Source organism: Tamandua tetradactyla, chromosome 14 (genome assembly GCF_023851605.1).
Source record: "Tamandua tetradactyla isolate mTamTet1 chromosome 14, mTamTet1.pri, whole genome shotgun sequence".
NCBI lineage: Eukaryota > Metazoa > Chordata > Mammalia > Pilosa > Myrmecophagidae > Tamandua > Tamandua tetradactyla.
The window spans coordinates 53,906,196-53,928,552 of NC_135340.1; the positions used below are offsets into that span (position 1 = coordinate 53,906,196).

A 22,357-nucleotide genomic window follows, 5' to 3' on the forward strand; every position below is an offset into this window, starting at 1 on the left:
CATACCTCATCTCAGCACTGGCAGCTCAGCCCAGGCTTTTGGAGATGCAGAAAGGAATCACCCTAGGGAAAGTTGTTGGAACCCAGAGGCCTGGAGAGAAGGCCAGCAGAGACCATCCTGTGCCTTCCACGTAAGATAGAACCTCAGTTGAAAGTTGGCAGCTTTCCTCTGAAGAACTATACGTTTTTAACTAAACAAATCCCCTTTTATTAAAAGCCAATCTGGTGTGTTGCATTCTGGCAGCTATCAAACTAGAATATCGTGGAACTGTAACCCATACCAAACTTAAAATCTATTGTATAACTACTTATTAAAATGTACTTGGAAATTTATTGTTATTTTTCACAGTTTAAAAAAAGCGTTAAAAAAACTATGGAGGCGGAGAAGATTGCGGCTTAGTAAGGCGTGCGGGTCTTAGTTCCTCCTCCAGAACAACTACTAAAGAACTAGAAACAGTACAGAACAGCTCCCGGAGCCACGACAGAGACCATACACACAGCGTACCCCATTCCGAAACGGCTGGACCAGCTAAGAGACTCTGCTGCGGTGAGGTCCCCGAGAGGCGTGCGCTTCCCCGGGCCACGGCGGCTGACGGCCAGAGCCCCTCCCTCCCTCCTTCCCCGGGCCGGCTGGGAGCTCTGGATCGGGTTCCCCAAGCCGCAGCGACCGGAGCCCCTTCCACACACGTGGCTTCCCGGGCCGGCTGGGAACCTTCGATCGGCAGTTCCCCAAGCCGCGGCGGCCCTCCCACACGCGGCTTCCCGGGCCGGCTGGGAGCTTTGGATTGGCGGTTCCCCAAGCAGCGGCGGCCGATGACCCTCCCCCACGCGTGGCTTCCCGGGACGGCTGGTAGCCTCGGAACAGCGGTCCCCCAAGCCGCGGTGGCCGGCGACCACAGCCCCTTCCACACACGCGGCTTCCCTGGCCGGCTGGGAGCATCGGAACAGCGGTTCCCCAAGCCGCGGCGGCTGGCGACCCTCCCCCACAGGCGACTTCCCGGAGGGAAAGGAAAGAGTCTCCAACAGTAGTAGAGACTGAGCCCAACCTAACACCAATAGTGGCATTAAGGAACAACTTCTGACTACTAAAAATAGGCCCTCAGCTCAGGCGAAACTGATCATGGCAGAAGTCGCCGATTGGGCTAACTGAAAAAGAGGAAAGGGGGCGAAACAGAGCCTTCTGTGGCTGTTTCTACGGAGGCTTCATTGCCTCTGGGCTCAGCGCTGGGATTACATAGGTTACAACTGCCCTGAACGCAGAAACAGACTGCTTTCAGGGCTCTCTACCACCTGAACCTTCCCCGCGGGAGGGGTGAAACGCAACTGAGGTGGAATCCCTCTCTCAAGGAATTCAGATCCCAGGGCTTCACAATTTGAAGCCATTGAAACCAACCTACAACCTTTCCTCTGTCTCCACCACACACCCAGCAGCGAGAGTCTTCCAAAGTTAACGGAGCCGCAACATCTTTTGCTGGTGGGACCCGCAGACAGACAAGCACCACATACTGGGCAGGATAAGAAAAACAGAGCCCAGAGACTTCACAGGAAAGTCTTTCAACCTGCTGGCTCCCACACTCAGGGAAATCTGATTAAATGCCCAGATGCCAGCAAAAAATAACAAATCACACCAGGAAAATTGAAGATACGGCCCAGTCAAAGGAACAAACCAATAGCTCAAATGAGATACAGGAGCTGAGACAACTAATTCGGAATATACGAACAGAAATGGAAAACCTCTTCAAAAACCAAATCAATAAATTGCGGGAGGACATGAAGAAGGCATGGGATCAACAAAAATAAGAAATGGAAAGTCTGAAAAAACAAATCACAGAACTTATGGGATTGAAAAACACAGTAGAAGAGATGAAAAAAACAATGGAAACCTACAATGGTAGATTTAAAGAGACAGAGGATAGAATTAGTGAACCGGAGGATGGAACATCTGAAATCCAAAAAGAAATAGAAACTATAGGGAAAAGAATGGAAAAATTTGAGCAGGGGCTCAGGGAATTGAATGATAATATGAAGGGCACAAATATACGTGTTGTGGGTGTCCCAGAAGGAGAAGAGAAGGGAAAAGGAGGAGAAAAACTAATGGAAGAAATTATCACTGAAAATTTCCCAACTCTTATGAAAGACCTAAAATTACAGATCCAAGAAGTGCAGCGTACCCCAAAGAGATTAGACCCAAATAGGCGTTCTCCAAGACACTTACCAGTTAGAATGTCAGAGGTCAAAGAGAAAGAGAGGATCTTGAAAGCAGCAAGAGAAAAAAAATCCATCACATACAAGGGAAACCCAATAAGACTAAGAGATTTCTCAGCAGAAACCATGGAGGCGAGAAGACAGTGGGATGATATATTTAAATTACTAAAACAGAAAAACTGCCAACCAAGAATTCTATATCCAGCAAAATTGTCCTTCAAAAATCAGGGAGAAATTAAAACATTTTCAAACAAAAGTCACTGAGAGAATTTGTGACCAAGAGACGAGCTCTGCAAGAAATACTAAAGGGAGCACTAGAGTCAGAAACAAAAAGACAGAAGAGAGAGGTGTGGAGAAGAGTGTAGAAAGAAGGAAAATCAGATATGATATATATAATACAAAAGGCAAAATAGTAGAGGAAAGTATTACCCAAACAGTAATAACACTAAATGTTAATGGATTGAACTCCCCAATCAAAAGACATAGACTGGCCGAATGGATTAAAAAACAGGATCCTTCTATATGCTGTGTACAGGAAACACATCTGTGCTGGTTTGAAGGGAAGTATGCCCCCTAAGAAAAGCCATGTTTTAATATGGATCCCATTTCTTAAAGGTAGAATAGTCTCTATTCAATGCTGTGTATTTGGGACTGTGATGGGATCATCTCCCTGGTTGATGAGATTTAGTTAAGAACGGTTGTTAAACTGGATTAGGGGATGACATGTCTCCACCCATCTGAGTGGGTCTTGATTAGTTTCTGAAGTCCTATAAAAGAGGAAACATTTTGGAGAATGAGAGACTCAGAGAGAGCAGAGAATGCTGCAGCACCACAATGCAGAGTCCACGAGCCAGCAACCTTTGGAGATGAAGAAGGAAAGTGCCTCCCAGGGAGATTCATGAAATAGGAAGCCAGGAGAGAAAGCTAGCAGATGATGCTGTATTTGCCATGTCCCCTTCCAGCTGAGAGAGGAGCCCTGACTGTGTTCACCATGTGCCTTTCCAGAGGAGAGAGAAACCCTGAACTTCATCGGCCTTCTTGAACCAAGGTATCTTTCCCTGGATGCCTTTGGTTGGACATTACTATAGACTTGTTGCAATGGGGACATTTTCTCGGCCTTAGAACTGTAAACTTGCAACTTATTAAATTCCCCTTGTTAAAAGCCATTCCGTTTCTGGTATATTGCATTCCAGCAGCTAGCAAACTAGAACAACATCTTAGACCCAAAGATAAACATAGGTTGAAAGTGAAAGGTTGGGAAAAGATATTTCATGCAAATAACAACCAGAAAAGAGCTGGAGTAGCTATACTAATATCCAACAAATTAGACTTCAAATGTAAAACAGTTAAAAGAGACAAAGAAGGATACTATCTACTAATAAAAGGAACAATTAAACAAGAAGACATAACAATCATAAATATTTATGCACCGAATCAAAATGCCCCAAAATACGTGAGGAATACACTGTAATCACTGAAAAGGGAAATAGACACATCTACCATAATAGTTGGAGACTTCAATTCGCCACTCTCATCAATGGACAGAATATCTAGACAGAGGATCAATAAAGAAACAGAGAATTTGAATATTACAATAACTGAGCTAGACTTAACAAACATTTATAGGACATTACACCCCACAACAGCAGGATACACCTTTTTCTCAAGTGCTCATGGATCATTCTCAAAGGTAGACCATATGCTGGGTCACAAAGCAAGTCTCAACAAATTTAAAAAGATTAAAATCATACACAACACTTTCTCAGATCATAAAGGAATGAAGTTGGAAATCAATAATAGGCAGAGTGCCAGAAAATTCACAAATACGTGGAGGCTCAACAACACACTCTTTTTCTTTTTTTTTTAATTAAAGAAAAAAATAAATTAGCACAACATTTAGAAATCATTCCATTCTACATATGCAATCAGTAATTCTTAACATCATTACATAGATGCATGATCATCATTTCTTAGTACATTTGCATCGATTTAGGAAAAGAACTAGCAAAACAACAGAAAAAGATATAGAATGTTAATATAGAGAAAAAAATAAAAATAATAATAGTAAAAAAAAAAGAAGAGGAAAAAGAAAAAAAAGACAAACAAACAAACAGACAGACAAAAAAAAAACACCTGTTGCTCAGATGCAGCTTCATTCATTGTTTTAACATGATCACTTTACAGTTTAGGTATTATTGTGCTGTCCATTTTTGAGTTTTTGTATCTAGTCCTGTTGCACAGTCTGTATCCCTTCAGCTCCAATTACGCATTATCTTACTCTGTTTCTAACTCCTGCTAGACTCTGTTATCAATGACAAGTTTATTGTCGAATGTCGGTTCACATCAGTGGGACCGTACAGTATTTGTCCTTTAGTTTTTGGCTAGACTCACTCAGCATAATGTTCTCTAGGTCCATCCATGTTATTACATGCTTCATAAGTTTATTCTGTCTTAAAGCTGCATAATATTCCATCGTATGTATATACCACAGTTTGTTTAGCCACTCGTCTGTTGATGGACATTTTGGCTGTTTCCATCTCTTTGCAATTATAAATAACGCTTCTATAAACGTAGGTGTGCAAATGTCTGTTTGTGTTTTTGCCTTTAAGTCCTTTGAGTAGATTCCCAGCAATGGTATTGCTGGGTCATATGGCAGTTCTATATTCAGCTTTTTGAGGAACCGCCAAACTGTCTTACACAGTGGTTGTACCATTTGACATTCCCACCAACAGTGGATAAGTGTGCCTCTTTCTCCGCATCCTCTCCAGCACTTGTCATTTTCTGTTTTGTTGATAATGGCCATTCTGGTGGGTGTGAGATGATATCTCATTGTGGTTTTGATTTGCATTTCTCTAATGGCCAGGGACATTGAGCATCTCTTCATGTGCCTTTTGGCCATTTGTATTTCCTCTTCTGAGAGGTGTCTGTTCAAGTCTTTTTCCCATTTTGTAATTGGGTTGGCTGTCTTTTTACTGTTGAGTTGGACAATCTCTTTATAAATTCTGGATACTAGACTTTTATCTGATATGTCATTTCCAAATATTGATTCCCATTGTGTAGGCTGTCTTTCTACTTTCTTGATGAAGTTCTTTGTTGCACAAAAGTGTTTAATTTTGAGGAGCTCCCATTTTTTTCAACAACACACTCTTAAACAACGAGTGGGTCAAGGAAGAAATTACAAGAGAAATTAGTAAATATCTCAAGGCGAATGAAAACGAAAACACAACATATCAAAACCTATGGGACGCAGCAAAGGCAGTGCTAAGAGGGAAATTTATTGCCCTAAATGCCTATATCAGAAAAGAAGAAACGCAAAAATTCAGGAATTAACTGTCCACTTGGAAGAACTGGAGAAAGAACAGCAAACTGAACCCAAAGCAAGCAAAAGGAAAGAAATAACAAAGATCACAGCAGAAATAAATGAAATTGAGAACATGAAAACAATAGAGAAAATCAATAAGACCAGAAGTTGGTTCTATGAGAAAATCAATAAGATTGATGGGCCCTTAGCAAGATTGACAAAAAGAAGAAGAGAGAGGACACAAATAAATAAGATCAGAAGTGGAAGAGGATACATAACCACTGACCCCACAGAAATAAAGGAGGTATAACAGGATGCTATGAACAACTTTATGCCAATAAATAAAACAATTTAGATAAAATGGACGGGTTCCTAGAAAGACATGAACAACCAACTTTGACTCAAGAAGAAATAGATGACCTCAACAAACCAATCACAAGTAAAGAAATTGAATCAGTCATTAAAAAGCTTCCCGAAAAGTCCAGGACCAGACGGCTTCACATGTGAATTCTACCAAGCATTCCAGAAAGAATTAGTACCAACTCTGCTCAAACTCTTCAAAAAAATCGAAATGGAGGGAAAGCTACCTAATTCATTCTATGATGCCAACATTCCCTCATACCAAAACCAGACAAAGATATTACAAAAAAAGAAAAGTACAGTCCAATCTCTCTAATGAATATAGATGCAAAAATCCTCAACAAAATTCTAGCAAATCGAATCCAGCAACACATTAAAAGAATTATACATCATGACCAAGTAGGATTCATCCCAGGTATGCAAGGATGGTTCAACATAAGAAAATCAATTAATGTAATACACCATATGAACAAATCAAAGCAGAAAAATCACATGATCATCTCAATTGATGCAGAGAAGGCATTTGACAAGATTCAACATCCTTTCCTGTTGAAAACACTTCAAAGGATAGGAATACAAGGGAACTTCCTTAAAACGATAGAGGGAATATATGAAAAACCCACAGCTAATATCATCCTCAATGGGGAAAAATTGAAAACTTTCCCCCTAAGATCAGGAACAAGACAAGGATGTCCATTATCACCACTATTATTCAACATCGTGTTGGAGGTTCTATCCAGAGCAATTAGACAAGAAAAAGAAATACAAGGCATCAAAATTGGAAAGGAAGAAGTAAAACTATCACTGTTTGCAGACGATATGATACTATATGTCGAAAACCCGGAAAAATCCACAACAAAACTACTAGAGCTAATAAATGTGTACAGCAAAGTAGCAGGTTACAAGATCAACATTCAAAAATCTGTAACGTTTCTATACACTAGCAATGAACAAGCTGAGGGGGAAATCAAGAAACAAATCCCATTTACAATTGCAAGTAAAAGAATAAAGTACTTAGGAATAAATTTAACTAAAGAGACAAAAGACCTATACAAAGAAAACTACAAAAAACTGTTAAAAGAAATCACAGAAGACCTAAATAGATGGAAGGGCATACTGTGTTCATGGACTGGAAGACTAAATATAGTTAAGATGTCAATCCTACCTAAATTGATTTACAGATTCAATGCAATACCAATCAAAATCCCAACAACTTATTTTTCAGAACTAGAAAAACCAATAAGCAAATTTACCTGGAAGGGCAGGGTGCCCCGAATTACTAAAAGTATCTCGAGGAAAAAAAACAAAGCTGGAGGTCTCAAGCTGCCGGACTTTAAGGCATATTATGAAGCCACAGTGGTCAAAACAGCATGGTATTGGCATAAAGATAGATATATCGACCAATGGAATTGAATAGAGTGCTCAGATATAGACCCTCTCATCTATGGACGTTTGATCTTTGATAAGGCAGTCAAGCCAATTCACCTGGGACAGAACAGTCTCTTCAATAAATGGTGCCTAGAGAACTGGATATCCATATGCAAAAGAATGAAAGAAGACTCATATCTCACACCCTACACAAAAGTTAACTCTAAATGGATCAAAGATCTAAACATTAGGTCTAAGACCATAAAACAATGTCATGTGGACATTTTTATAGACTTACTTTAATTGGAACATTTTCATGGTCTTAGAACTGTAAAATTGCAACTTATTAAATTCCCCCTTCTAAATGCAAAAAAAAAAATCCAGGGGAGAAATGGAAAATTAACAATATGTGCAAATTAAACAACATATATGTAAACAAACAAAGAGTTGAAGAGGAGATTGGAAGTAAAATTAAGAATTATGTTGAGATGAATGAAAATCAAAATACAAAGTATCAGAATTATTATGTGATACATTGAAGTCAGTGCTGAGAAGGAAATTTGTAGCTCTAAATGTATACATGATAAAAGAAAAACGGACTTCAAATCAAAGAAATAAGCTCAAAACTGGATGTACAAGAAAAGAAAAGCAAACTAAACCCATAGTTGGCAAAGGAAAGACAATAACAAAGTTTAGAATGGAGAAAAATGAAGTAGAATGCAAAAAGAAAGTAGAATCAACAAAACCAAATATGGTTCTTTGTGAAAATCAATAAAATTTACAAACCTATAACTACATTGATACAGAAGCAAAGATAGGACACAAATAATTAGAATTCAAAATGAAAAAGAAGCATTAATACTGTCCCTGGTGAAATAAAAGGAAGTGTATGATGATATTATGAACAACAATATGCTAATAAATTAGATAACTGAGATGAAACAGACAGATTGTTAGAAACACAGCACCTACCTACATTGACTTGAGAGGAAATGGAAGATCTCAATGAAATAATTACTAGTAAGAGTTTGGATGAGTCATCAAAACCTCCCAACAAATGAAAACTCAGGACCAGAAGGATTCACAGGGGAATTCTACCAAACATTCCAAGATTTAATTCTGAAACTCAAAAACATTGAAATTGCAATATTCATTTTCATTAGTTTAAATGTAATAATGTCTCTTATCATAATCTCTGTGTCCTACAGATCCATCTGTGTACTATACTGAAAATTAATTCTACATCAGGAAAGTGCAAAACCTTCTCTACATGTGGTTCCCACCTCCTGAGTGTCACCACCTTTAATGGCACCATGATCTTTTATTTATTAAAAACCAAAGTAATCCTACTTCTTGAAAAGGGAGCAAGTGGCCTCTGTGTTTTATACTATGGTGGTTCCCATGGTGAATCCACTCATTTATAGCCTTAGGAACAAATAAGTGAAACTGCTCTCATTAGAGTCATGCCGAAGAGAGAGAGAGGTAGGCAGTTGAAATAACAGTAATGCTGAAAGTTTAAGGGCATATTTCTGTCCTATTTAGGTATTTACTTGGTCTCTCCATAGAGTAACATCCTTTAATTAGTTTGAACTTCTACTGAGGACTCCTCTATTAGACCACACATGATCTGGAACATTTCCAAGAATATGCTTTTAGAAATCCATATAGTAATTGTAAGCCATGAAATATGTTTTAAACCTGTGATTTAAGTACATATGATTTTAAGGACAACTAATGTACAAAAAGCAGCAAAAACAACAAAAAACATGGTGCTATCCTCTAAGTTCTATCGTAGAAATCCCCAGTCATATTTCGATTTCAGAGAATTTTATTTTGGAAAACACAACCAGAAATATAGCAGGAGTCTTAAAGAGTGCTGCTTTGGAATGATTAATCTAAATTGTTGATTCTAGATTTGCCAGCTTTATAGCTGTATATCTGTTTATAAGACACTGAAAATTTAGTTCTAGTCTCCTCAACTGCAAAAGAATAATAATTCTAAAATTATAGTTACATTACAGATAAAATAAGATAATTAGAAAGAATGTAGTGCAATGTTAATAATTTTGACTAAAATCATCAGAATGTTTACATTCTTGCAAATTTTAAATGTGATTATATTTTGTTATGAAAATATTCACTGGTGTTTCATAAATTTTAGCTAATCTTATTCATAAATATGCTGACAGCTAAAAAGGAAAAAGAGAAGTTCAATATTTGGGCTGAGAGCAAAGTAAAATATTATGATAGAATTAAATTATGGAAGAAAGTATATGCAAACATTGAAGAAAATTTAGGAAATATTTAAAATAATAAAAAATGTAAATATCCTAAAAAAAAAAAAAAAAAACTATGGAGGGTGGGCCACGGTGGCTCAGCAGGCAAGAACGCTTGCCTGCCATGCCAGAGGACCTGGGTTCGATTTCCAGTGCCTGTCCATGTAAAAAAAACTATGGACACCAACAGTTTGGATGAATTCCTACAAATAGAGAATTGATGTAATTTTTAACTGTCACCATGAATAAGCGTATATACATCTCACAATGCTTCTCTTATTCCTGGGATTATGCCCCAGAGATATCCTCTCACAAGTAAATCCAAATGACGATTTTCATGTCAATGTTGTAATGGCTCAAAATAGATGCAGCCATCAAAGTAGCTATCATTTGAGGAAAGATTTCTTTGATTATGCCATTCATGCTGTGCTGGTTTGAAGCTATCACGTATCCCTGAAAAGGTTATTCCTATTGTGGGTGTGGGTAGGACCTTTTTGATTAGGTTGTTTTGATTGAGATGTAACCCATCTCAAGGTGGCTCTTTGATCCTTTCCTTGAGTCCTTGATGAGGATGAAAGACAGAGCTCAGAGAAAGCACAGAGAGAGGTGCCTAGAGGAGCTAAAAGATAGAGCCACTGGAATCAGAAGCTAAAAGCAGCGGAACCCAGGAGTGAAGGACGAGCACATGCCTGCCATGTGCCTTCCCTGTGACAGTGGTATCCCAGATGTCAGCTGCCTTTCTTCAGAGTCCAGGTATCATCTTGTTGATACCTTGATTGGGCATTTTCATGGCCTAGGAACTGTAAATTTTAAGTTAATAAATCCCCATTGTTAAAAACAAAAAAGAAATTCCAGGAGGATTGTATACCTAAATGTGAAAGGTAAATCAAGATGGAAGGAAGAGGGACACACCTCTTTGGGCTCCCAACCTCACTATTGTTTGTCTGTTTGTTTTTCATATAAGGACACATTTATTTAAGGTTTAATATGAAATCATACAAATAAAATTTGAATAAACACAAATCCACATCGCAGCATAATGCAGAAAGCAAAGGACAAAGTAAAAGCAAAGAAAACAATTGGCAGCTATATACAGTGGGACAGTTGTGTCTAGTACTCTAGAAAGTCTACAAAATAATCATCTTAAATCAACAGAAGGCCAGTCTTTAACATTGTCCTGCAAGATGGGTTACTTTAGCATTTCCTCCTGTTTTTTCCAAGGTCCTCCTTTAATATGGCAGGTAAATGTTTTGGTGACTGCCACTCTCTAGAGATGCCTTTCCATATGTGATCTGTTGGCCATTGTAGTCTGCATATCCCTGTCCATATCCAAAGTTCCCATATTAATAACCAGTATAATGATATTCTCCATAGCTACTATAGTTCTGATCACCACCATAGGCCCTATTGTAATTTCCATATCCTTGATCATAATATTTAAATCCTTGGTTCCGATTTTGACTCTGACCTTGTCCACAACTCCTAGTACCACCTCATCTAGCAGCTGTAGCTCCTTTTTCTCCTTTCTTGTTGCTGTTGCTGTCTATATACCTCTTTGGGTTGTGTGACTTTGATTTTGTACTTCCCAGAACCAATTTGATGATATCTGCTTCCTAATAATTTCTTCACTGGCTCTTCATCTGTGTATGTGATAAAACAAAATCCTCTTTCATTTGTTTTTGTATCCATGAGAAGTTCGGTATTTTCAGTCTCTCCAAATGCACCAAAATATTCTTTTATTTGCTCTTCAGAAGTATCTGGGCTCGGTCTACCCACAAAAACTTTTGGGGAAGGTTCTTTCTTTTTAAAGGCTTCACTCTTGGAGTCTATCAATTTGCCATCCAGTTTGTGTTCTTTCAGTTCCAAACCCTTATCAACACTAGCAGCATCTTTGAAAAGTACAAATCCATATCCTCTTGATCTTCTAATGACTAGATCTGTTTCTTGCTTGTGTCCCAGCTCAAGCCTCCAATAAATGTTTTATTGTCATCCTGCTGATTCTTACTTGTGTCAATTTTGGATCCCCCTATGAATTCCTGTGTATTGCTGTACTCATTCATGTCTTCCATTGGTGGAGGAGTTGCCAGCAGCGGGTGGGGTGCTGGTGCACAGACCAAGTCCCAGTAGCAGTGGCAGTGGAGTGTCATATCCCAACCTCATTATTCTTATCACCTCATCTGTCCCTTCTCACTGGAACCCTCTTACCTCTTCATTTATTCTTCATTTATTGTTGAAATACTTCTATAAAAATAATTGATATATTATACTTCTATAAAGATAAATATTCCTTCATTAACTATTTGGTTACCATATGAAGGGCAGTCAACCATTTTCCAGGGAACCCTGATTTCTTTTAGTGAGAAAATGGTGTTTAAAAAACACGATCTGGTTTCTAGTGTTGCCACTTCTTTTTGAGTTAGTACATATAGCTTTGATTTTTATTTATAATTCTAGCCTTAAAAATATTTTTTAAGAAAGAGAATCAACTTTGAATTGTAATTAACACCTTCCTACACTTTCTCAGCACATCTGCTAGAGGATGTGTTAGGAACAGGAAAAGGAGATTAAAACTCATTCATTACTTTTAATAGACTAAAAAAGGGAGTATGAGAGAAACTAACATTTGTTGGATTACTTTAGTGTAAAAAACTCTATAATCTAAAGAGACTGGCTAGTATTAGCCCTGTTTTATAGATAAGGAGAGCCAAGCTCAGGGTATTAAAATAATTTAATCAGTGCCATACTGCCTGTGAATATTGGACAGTTGTGGGGTTTTGTTTTGCTTTGTTTTTATAAGTAATGTGAAGTAAGGCACTGACTATTTTTCTAAAACTCTGTCAAGCATATCCAAAAGTCATAGGATTAGATCTATAAAATATTTTAAAATAACTAAATTTTCACTGCCTTATTTTACAAATGGAGGGAATGTTCAGTAAAGTTTAAATTCAATTTGGGATAGAAGTATCAGGGCTAGACAATGGAAATGGAAAAGGATAAACTGGAAAACTTGCATTCCTGGTACATTTGAATTTTCAGGCATTGATTTTCTTAGAAGAATGCACAACCATTTTCAGTCCCATTTGAGTGGAACATCTGCAGTTCCCCTCTACACCTGTATAAAATAGACCTTGAAATCAGACTTAAATTCAAATTCCAACTTCTCTACAGAAATTTTTTTTTTTTTTGGAAAAAGCCTGTATGTTTGCTACGATAGGAATAGTAAAATAAATTGTAACATACACATCATCCAACAGCTTTCAGATACTAGAAAGAACAAGGTAAACTCATCTGTACTGACATTTGAAATTTCCATGATCTACTGTTGCATGAAAAAAGCAATTAAAATAACCAGCTATATATCATTATTTCATTTATGTTCTTACAATGAGATACAGAGATGCACATGCATAGATAATTAGCCTGGATGCCTGATATTGAAAACAAACTTTGGTTTTGAGGTGGGGGTGGTAGAAGTGTGTGTGTGTGTGTGTGTGTGTGTGTGTGTGTGTGTGTGTGTGTGTGTGTGTGTGTGTGTGTGTGTGTGTAGGGAGCAGGGGATAGGAAGAGAAAAGTAAACTTTCATGTTTTTCTGTTTAGTCTAAATAAGTATCATCTGTGATATCTATAAATACATCTATGACAAAAAGAAATATATTTAATTAAATCATAACAATAAATTAGAAAATACAGAAAAATATTTCCATTGAGTTTAAGTAGAGAAGGTATTCCTAAACAAGACACACAACTTTAGAGGAAAAACACCAAGAGATTTGATCACATTAAAAATGCAAAGCAAAGTTAAAATACAAGTCACAGCGGAAAGATTTTTTTAAATGCATAGCAGATAAAGGATAGTCATAATATATGAAGTCTACCGAACTTTTAAAATTAGGCACACTGAAACCTGAATTGATTCTTGAACATGGTTTTGTCCACAAAATACCAATGTTGGTTTTTTTTTCAGTTTGCTGTAAACACACCACCTAATCCAGAAGGCGTGATGTTAAGTCAGTATGTTTACCGACCCAAGATACAGATTTACAAAGAAGATTGTGAGGCTCTTCGCCACAAAATTGAAGAGTATTAACGCTTTAATTTTTTTCCATGTTTTGTTGTTGGGTGGGTCAGTAGTTTGTGTGGTACTGTTTTGATTAGAATAATATCGTTTCAGGAAAAAGTTGATGACATGAATCTGCAATGTGATATGAGGAAAGAGTTTCAGCTTTGTAGTTGGATTGAAGCTCAATGCTGGCTACAACACCAGCGGTGTAAGCTTTGATAGGTCATTTAATCATCATTCCCATGTCTAAAAGATGGGTATAATACTCAGATAAGAAATGAGCAATAGAAATAGTGTATATAAAGTGCGTTTTTTTGTTATTCTTAGCAAAAAGTAGGTCCTTGATAAATAGCAGTTATTAGATTCTAATATGAGTTGATTAAGAGAACATCTTCAAAGATATGATTTAGTGATTTATATGTAATGGCTAAAATCAATATTATCTTTGGTTTTATAATGTTATCACATTTGCCCTTGATTTACATCATAAATTTGTGTTGATTAACATAAAGAACATGGTTTTTCTCAGAATATAGTTCAATACCTTGGGATATATCAGTGCTGCAGACATTTACAAATTATGTATATCTAGATTCCTTCCAGTTAATACAGATTTACAACTCAAATAGTGTTTGTGTTATACTTATCTAGGATTATCCAACAGAATTTGCCTGATTCAAATTTGTTCATTCAACAAATATTTACTGAGCACCTACTATGTGTCAGGCACTGTATTAAGTATGTACAGCACTGAAAAACAGACAGGGTCCTTACCTAATGTTTTTCAGGGTTTTTCTGAGAATGTTTAAACTGTGTGAAATCGTTGTACTTTGAAAGAAATGGGATCTTGTACGCAAGAGCAGTCTGTTTTAGATGTGCTCTATTATTTGATTTTGTGCCTATATTCCTACCTATCTTTTTCCACCTTTGATAAAAATTTATTTTCCCAATTTATTAACCGAGACTAAAACTTAAAATTATAATAACTTTGCTACTATTATAATTGCTATACTGTAAGGGTGAGGTATGACTTTGAATTGAATTGGGAGCTATTTAAAATAATACCTACAACTTCACAGCAATTATGCATTGATAAGCCCTAAAGATTCTTTCTAAGCAACATGTTTTCATGTTGGAACAAGGCGATGCACTAAGATTAGAATTTTATTTGTGAGGGAAGTTTTTAGATTGATTACATTCTTGAACTTTTCTTCAAGTGTTGAAATTATCAGCCTGGACACTATTTGTCAGTAAATTGAAATTAAGTATGCTTGTGGATCTGAGATGGTTCATTCAAACTGGCTTCTGAAACTTTGCTATTTAACTTAACCATATTTTAGATTAAAGCTTTCTGCAGTAAACCAAGATAAACTGCTGACTGATGTGAATAGGAACCTGTGGGAAAAAATGAGACACTGCTCTGATGAGGAGGTACTTTTATCTCATTTTCTGAATGGGAATCAGTACAAACATTTTGAACAGTGTTGAATATGAAATAAGTAACTCTTACATAATAATTAGTGATGAGTTCTTTTACTTCTCAGTATAATATGTTACCAAGGTTTTATTTAATTAAACAAAGTAATTGTTAATATATAATCTTTTCAAAACAAATGATCAATTTAATATATGAAATATATTTAACATTTATTTAGTGTTCCATCTTTCTTGTTTGTTTTTTTAGATTTCGATGAGGAAAAGATTACCTTTAATTAATTAAATAATAAACAGAATATTTTACATGTGCTTTTATATAAATTAAGAGCCTAATTGTTTTCTAATTCATCAGATGAGTATGTAAATTAAAGACAGGAGTCAAAACTGAAATCTTTGGTTCTGTTCTTAAACAATCATATGTAATTAAATTTGCAGATGATAATCAGAGTCTAATATGGGCAAAGCGTAGTATGTGGCAGCTGAGCCAGTCTTCCCAGACCACTTACCTTTTCTGACTCATGTGTTTTGGTACAGTGTACACTTTGATTCTCCTTACAGCTGAAGGCCTTTGGAATTTACCTGAACAAAATAAAATCGCATTTTACCAAGATGACTAAAGTCTTCACTCATCAAGGAAAGGTGGCTCTCTACAGTAAGCTTGTAAAGTCAGCTCAGGTAATTTGAGTCAACAGCATAGAAAGAGAGAACAATAAAATGAATTTGTAGCAATTGTATACTATGAAGAATATTCCTTAGAGGGCATGCGAATGAAATTTGAGCAAAAACTTACAATTGATCAAAAGAAGTGGGGTTCAATTTATCAAAAGTGACAAATCCTGACATCTTGAGTAATACTAGAATATAGTTACTGATATGATGTGTCTCATTGCAAATTTTGTTATCCATTACAATTTTGAATTGAAGCAATATAAGATTCCTGGCCTCCCATTGCTAAGGACTATATTGTAATGTTATCTTTCTCATAGTTCAAAAGTGAATGTTTAAAGCAGTATGTTTAAAATGCTCTACATATTATCTACTTTCAAATACACAACAATGGTGTTAATTATATTCACAATGTTGAGCCACCATCACCACCATCTGTGTTAGTCAGTGTTCTCCAGGGAAACAGAGCGGACAGGAAATATATACACACTCACTCACATACATGTATATATTGTATGTATATTAATATTATGACATTTATTATAGGAATTGGCTCACATGATCATGGGTTGGCAAGTCTGAATTTTGTAGCTCATGCCTCAAGTTGGGAACTCCAGTGAAGGTTTTGATGAATTCCTTGGGAGAAGCTGACTGGCTGAAGTAGAGATAGGAATTCTTTCTGACTGCTGAAATCATCAGTTCTTCCTTTGAGGCCTTCAACTGATTGGATGAGATTTCTCTCTTCACTGAAGGCAGTCTCTTTTTTTGGTTTTGAATATAATCAGCCATAGATGCAATTAGCTGACTAATGATTTGAATCCATGAAATACCTTCACAGTAACAATTAGACAGCATTTGCTTGACCAAACAACTGAAAGCCATAACCAAGTTGACACATACACATAAGTTTAACCATTACACTACCCATTACTGAAAATTTTCCACCACTCCGAAAGAGATTGTATGTCACCTGAATAAAAAATTAAAACCATAGACCTGTACAACATACAGTGAACCCTAATGTAAACTATAGACTATAGTTAATAGTATAATTATAATAATATTTTTTCATTAGTTATAACAAAAGTACCACACTAGTGCAAAATGTCAATAGGTAGAACTGTATGTGTGCAGGGGGAATATATGGGAACTCTGTACTTTCTGCATGATTTTTCTTTAAATCTACAACTGCTCTAATAAAATGTTCTGCATAAAAAAATTTCCATTGGCAAATAAGTCTGGGAAATACTACATGCGCTGTCATACTTTTGGAGAAATATAGTATCTAGGATATAAAATATAAAGTCAAAGTCTCCTTTAAAATAAAGTCTTTGAAGGAAAAAAAAACTGTAATTCTGTTTGACCATTGTTTCCCATATTTATTTGACCATAGACATTTTTTAAGAGCTCTTTTTTTTAAAAAAGTAATACGTAGTAAGAGCCCATTCAATCAGTATTTCATGGAATACATGAAAACGTGGAATAAAAGAAAGTACCGAAATTTATGTTTTTTAATTTTTTTTTTAAGTCCAGGCTTGAAGCTTTGACTTTGATTTTAAAGTTTGTTTATGTTTAGACATAGCTATTAAATCAGCACTTTGAACAATTTATGATATTTGGGGGAGGTTAACTTGACAGTCTGTAATGTTTTGTGTTTAGAGTGAGAGAGAGAAACTTCAGATAAGGATGGATGAGTTGAACAGCATACTTAAGAAAATCAAAAACTGTCTCACTGAGATGGAAATAGGTAGGTATCTCGAATAAGTTTCAAAACAAAATTTAATTTTATGTAAATATTTCCCTACAGTAGAGATTGCTAGTTTCTCTATGCTTGAGAATTGTATTAGAAGCTTCAGACATAAAATTAGAGCAAATTAAATCACCTCTACTAATCCATGAGTCTCTTTAGAAAGCTCCTCTTTACCTAGACCATAATCTTGTATTTTTCATTTATCTCCATCTAAAAATTGTCTGTCCTTTCAATTTGGCCTCCCACAATCTTGACTTGCTAGTATTGCTGTCCTAAAACTGCTTTCTCAAAGATCTCAGAATTCAACATAATCATAAAATTTAGTACTTCTTAGTCCTTAGTCATCTTGGCCTCTTTTTAGCATTTGACATTGCTGATTATTTGCTCCTGAAATTTTTTTCTCCCTTAATCTTTATGAGACTGCACTACCCTGACCCTCTCATTTTCTCCTAGCTATTCCTTCCATCTCCCCTGTTGGCCTCTCTTTCACTAACTAAGCCCTAGTATATGCATTTAGATTTTATTATCTGCTCTTTTCTTTTTCTGTGTTCTCCCCCCAATGCTTCCATCTGCCTTGACATATTTTGTTTTGTTTTTTGTATGCTTATGGCGAGGTCACAGTTCATTGTTTTTCTGTGTGAGTGACCCGTTTTTGTAGCACCATTTGTTGAATCTTGTTTGTTTGTTTGTTGGGGTAGTGTATGTACCGGAAATCAAACCTAGGTCTCCTGCATGTCAGCAAGAATTCTGCCACTGAGCTATCCTTGCACCCCAAGCCTTGCCATGTTTATGTTAATGATTCCCAGATTCAATAAAATTCATCAGCATTTGTTGAGCAACTTCTACATGCTAGATAGTGTGCTTAGCATTGGAAAAATCATAAAGATATAAAGACACAGATCTTGCCCTTAAGCAACTTATAATCATTTTTGAGTGAGGGCATCTTTAACCTCTATCTCTTACATTGCAAATTTATATTTCTAGCTGCATGCTGCACATCTCTGCGTAAATATCTTTAAGTACCTGAAACTTGGTGTAAATAAAATAGAATTTATTATCTTCACCCATCTCCAAAATAAAATCCAAAAGCTTGTTCTCCCTTATATTTCTCGTCTCTAATCACATCAACCTTCTTATATATTGTAAAACTGTCATTGTTTTTGTCATGAATATCTGCTTCTTCAGATCTCTTATATTCTTTTCCATTCCTATTAAGATTCTTATTAATTCTGAAATGTGCTATTTCAAATCTTCTAATTCATCTTTCTCCGTGCTTACCTTCGTTCTATCTCCTTCCAGTCCAGCGTGCGTATTGCTGCCAGATTAATATTATGAAAGACAGTTTTAATTATTTTACTCCCTTGAAAAAAAAGTTTTAAGTCTCTCCATTTAGTATAAAATAAAATCCAACCTCTTCATCTTGGTATTTAACGTTCTCTGCAATCATACACAGAGTTTTCTTTCTTGCGTGATGTGCCACTACTTTACACATCACATATTTAAGCCAAATCTTGTCACTCTTCAGCCCTGCCACTTTTATCTTTGCTAATGCATTCTCCTGCTATTTTCCACCAATAAGAAGTAATCTTTACCTCTCTTAAGCTACCATGATTGGTTTATTGTTACTTCTTATAGAACCTATCCCATCTACTTGTTTTGTAGTTATTTTTGTGCAGTTTTATCTTCCTAACTAAATTATAAGCTCTGTGGGGGCAAATATCAGCTCTCATTTCTCCATAACCTTCAAAGCCCTTGGCACCATGCTTTGCATAGAATAGGTGCTTAATACATGTTTTCTGCATTGAAATGTCAAAGAATATATGAATTCTTAGACCACCAGCCCCTTTGTTCATTACAATACTTTTACTTAACAGAAAAAAATGGAAGCCATTACCATGGAATGTCTTACTGCCAAGCAAACCACATTTTCATGTATCTACATACATTTTTCCTCCTTCCTTTCCTTACCCTCTTGGGTAAGGAAAATTTAATGAGATTTGGGCAAAAACTTGCAATTGGTCATGAGAAATAGGATTCAATTGATCAAAAGTGACAAATTCTGACATCTTGAGTAATACTAGAATATAGTTATTGATATGGGCCTATGCCATATCTTTTCACCTAAACTTTGAATTCCGTACCTTCTGGTTTCTCAGGAATCTTATACCACTAATTTTCCCTTTTCTTTGGTATATTCATCCTCCTTACCACCACTGAATATATTCATTTCTTCCATGAATGAAAGTAGTTTCAAAATACCAGCAACCACACTTCCTTTTCTGACTACTACTGAACAGCTCCCAGTTTATTTCTTGTTCCTTCATTATTCGTTGGGAAAATTTGCTGAGTACCTACAATGCTGTGAGTACAGTGATCATCAAAAATAAACACTACAGGAGGTGCATGGGTAGTTCAGTGGTAGAATTCTTGCCTGCCATGTAGGAGACCCGGGTTCGATTTCTGACTCATGCAGTCCAAAAACATTGAACAGATGATATAGGTTTTGTAATGTGACTGTACGATTGTGAAAACCTTGTGTCTGATGCTCCTTTTATCTATGATATTGACTGATGAGTAAAATATATGGATTAAAAATAAGTAATAGGGGGAACAAATGTTAAAATAAATTGAGTAGATTGAAATACTAGTGAACAATGAAAAGGAGTGGTAAGGAGTATAGAATAAAATGGGGGAACAAAGGTTAAAATCTACTGAGTATTGGAAATACTAGTGGTCAAGGAGAGGGAGGGGTAAGGGGCATGGTATGTATGAGCTTTTTCCTTTTTCTTTTTATTTCTTTTTCTGGAGTGATGCAAATGTTCTAAGAAATGATCATGGCCATGAATATACTACAATGTGATGATATTGTGAGCCATAGATTGTATACTATGCATGGAGTGTTTGTGTGTTAAGAATGTTCATGTTTGTATGTTGTTTAGGTTTGAAAATAAAAAATAAACTAAAAAAAAAAAAAGAAAGAAAGAAGAAAGGCAGTCAGCCAGAAGGGATAGTTCCAGAGTGAAGCAGGAAGAATTCTACTTGGATATGTGGATTAATGGATCATATCTTTTGATTTTTTGGGGTTTCCCTTAAAAATAAAATTTCCTTGATGTTTCCATGGGAAAAAAATCATAAATAAACAGATAATAGCGGGAACAAAGTTAAAATAAACTAAGTAGATTGAAATACTAGTGGTCAATGAAAGGGAGTGGTAAGGGGTATAGCATGTATAAGTTTTTTCTTTTTTCTTTCTTTTGCTGGAGAGATGTAAATGTTCAAAAAAATGATCATGGTGATCAATACACAACTATGTGATCTTTAAAAAAACACATTAAACAGATGGTGCTGTGATAACAGGATAATCACATGGAAAAGAATGAAGTGTGACCCCTATTGCACAGCATATAAAAAAATAAAATAAAATAAACACTATTTGTATCCTTTTGGACCTTCCAGTCTAGGAGAGAATATAGACTATAAATAATTTTCTGGTGAGTGCTCTAGAAGAGAGTGTGATGAGGTCCCATAACAGAAATTTGACCCAATCAAGAGACTTCCCTCCAAGGCATTGGTATTTAAGGTCAGATCAGAAGAATGAATAGGAGGTAAAATGGAGGGGAAAAGGGAGGGGAGAGCAAAATGTTCAGTATGAAGAAACACATGCAGAAGCTTTGCTATGGGAGAGAATATACCAATAAGGCCAATGTGGCTGGAATAGAGCAAAGGGAATGTGATCTGAGATGAAGCTAGAGATGTCCTTGGGAACCAGACATAGGATGACCACTAGTGACCATTTCTAAGAACAGTAAACAGCCATTTGAAAGGAGTTAAACACTGGCTGCCATGTAAAGATTTGATTTGAGTAGATCAAGAATAAACCTGAAAAGTCAGGTAGTTACTAGACTGAGACGGTTAAGAACGGAGAGTTGATTGTATCAAGGGATGGTGGTGGTAAAAAAAAAAAGAAGTGGATTCAAAAGGTATCTTTGAGGTAAAATTTAAACTTCTTGCTGATTTGGATATGGGCAGAGCAGGCAGTTTTAAGAATTACTCCTATGTTTTGAAAACAAATTAAAATTTAAAATGCATGTGCATGTGTTTTTAATTGTGTATCTGTTCCTAGTAACCCATGGGAGTTATCTAACAATAACTATTTGATATATGTAAGCGATATGTTAATAGTGTTCATCTCAAAAGTAGACAAATGCTAGTGAAGATCACTGCTCTATGGCTCAAAGCTAACTTTATGCCACTAGAAACAAGTCTCTGTATGAAATTATAATTATACTGCAGTGTTCTATTGGCAAGGAAAGGCAGGCGTTTGTGAAATATTACTGACATTTCACTTTGGACTGTATTCTTTTGATCTCTGGTTATTTAATAAGTTTTATTTTTTGACTAAGTTATTCTAATGCATTTTGTCTATTTTAGAAACTAAGAATTTGGAGGATAAAGAAAAAAGCAATCCTATGGAAGAATGGGATTCTGAAATGAGAGCTGCAGAGAAAGGTAACTGAATTAATTAAAGTGATAAAGTGATTGAAAAAAAAGAGTATAACCTTCTGTTCTGGGATATATACATGTATACTTTTTTATTTAGGTGAGAGTAAATTAAATAGAATTTTCAATAAAGCATGATTTTTGTGGCAACATTCTAATGTGTTCATTCTTATAATTTTGTGATTTTCTTTTCTTTTCTAAGAATTGGAACAGTTAAAAACTGAAGAAGAAAAGCTTCAAAGGTCAGCCTTCAATCTGAGTAAAAATTATAGAAAATAATGCTAAACTCTACCAGGAAAATGACGCCCTATCTCTAAAGACTGACCAGTTTAGGGATGTGAGTCATGATTAAGGCTGACTCAGGACTTATGTTCCACTATGAACTGGACCCTGGAGGCCATCTAAGTTAACATTATTTTCTAAGTATATATATGT

At 36.0% G+C, this 22,357-nt stretch overlaps 1 protein-coding gene across 4 annotated transcripts in view; it reads left to right on the forward strand.

The window, feature by feature from the left end:
- KNL1 (kinetochore scaffold 1) overlaps nucleotides 1–22,357 on the forward strand; it is a 98,966-nt gene that overhangs the window by 66,847 nt on the left and 9,762 nt on the right. For all 4 annotated transcript variants that reach the window (XM_077127463.1, XM_077127462.1, XM_077127460.1 and 1 more), the window contains exons 14-19: nucleotides 13,474–13,589; nucleotides 14,910–15,000; nucleotides 15,565–15,681; nucleotides 17,332–17,419; nucleotides 21,854–21,931; nucleotides 22,125–22,164. In XM_077127463.1, coding sequence (XP_076983578.1) covers nucleotides 13,474–13,589; nucleotides 14,910–15,000; nucleotides 15,565–15,681; nucleotides 17,332–17,419; nucleotides 21,854–21,931; nucleotides 22,125–22,164 — 530 coding nt within the window. The remainder of the gene's footprint in view (nucleotides 1–13,473; nucleotides 13,590–14,909; nucleotides 15,001–15,564; nucleotides 15,682–17,331; nucleotides 17,420–21,853; nucleotides 21,932–22,124; nucleotides 22,165–22,357) is intronic.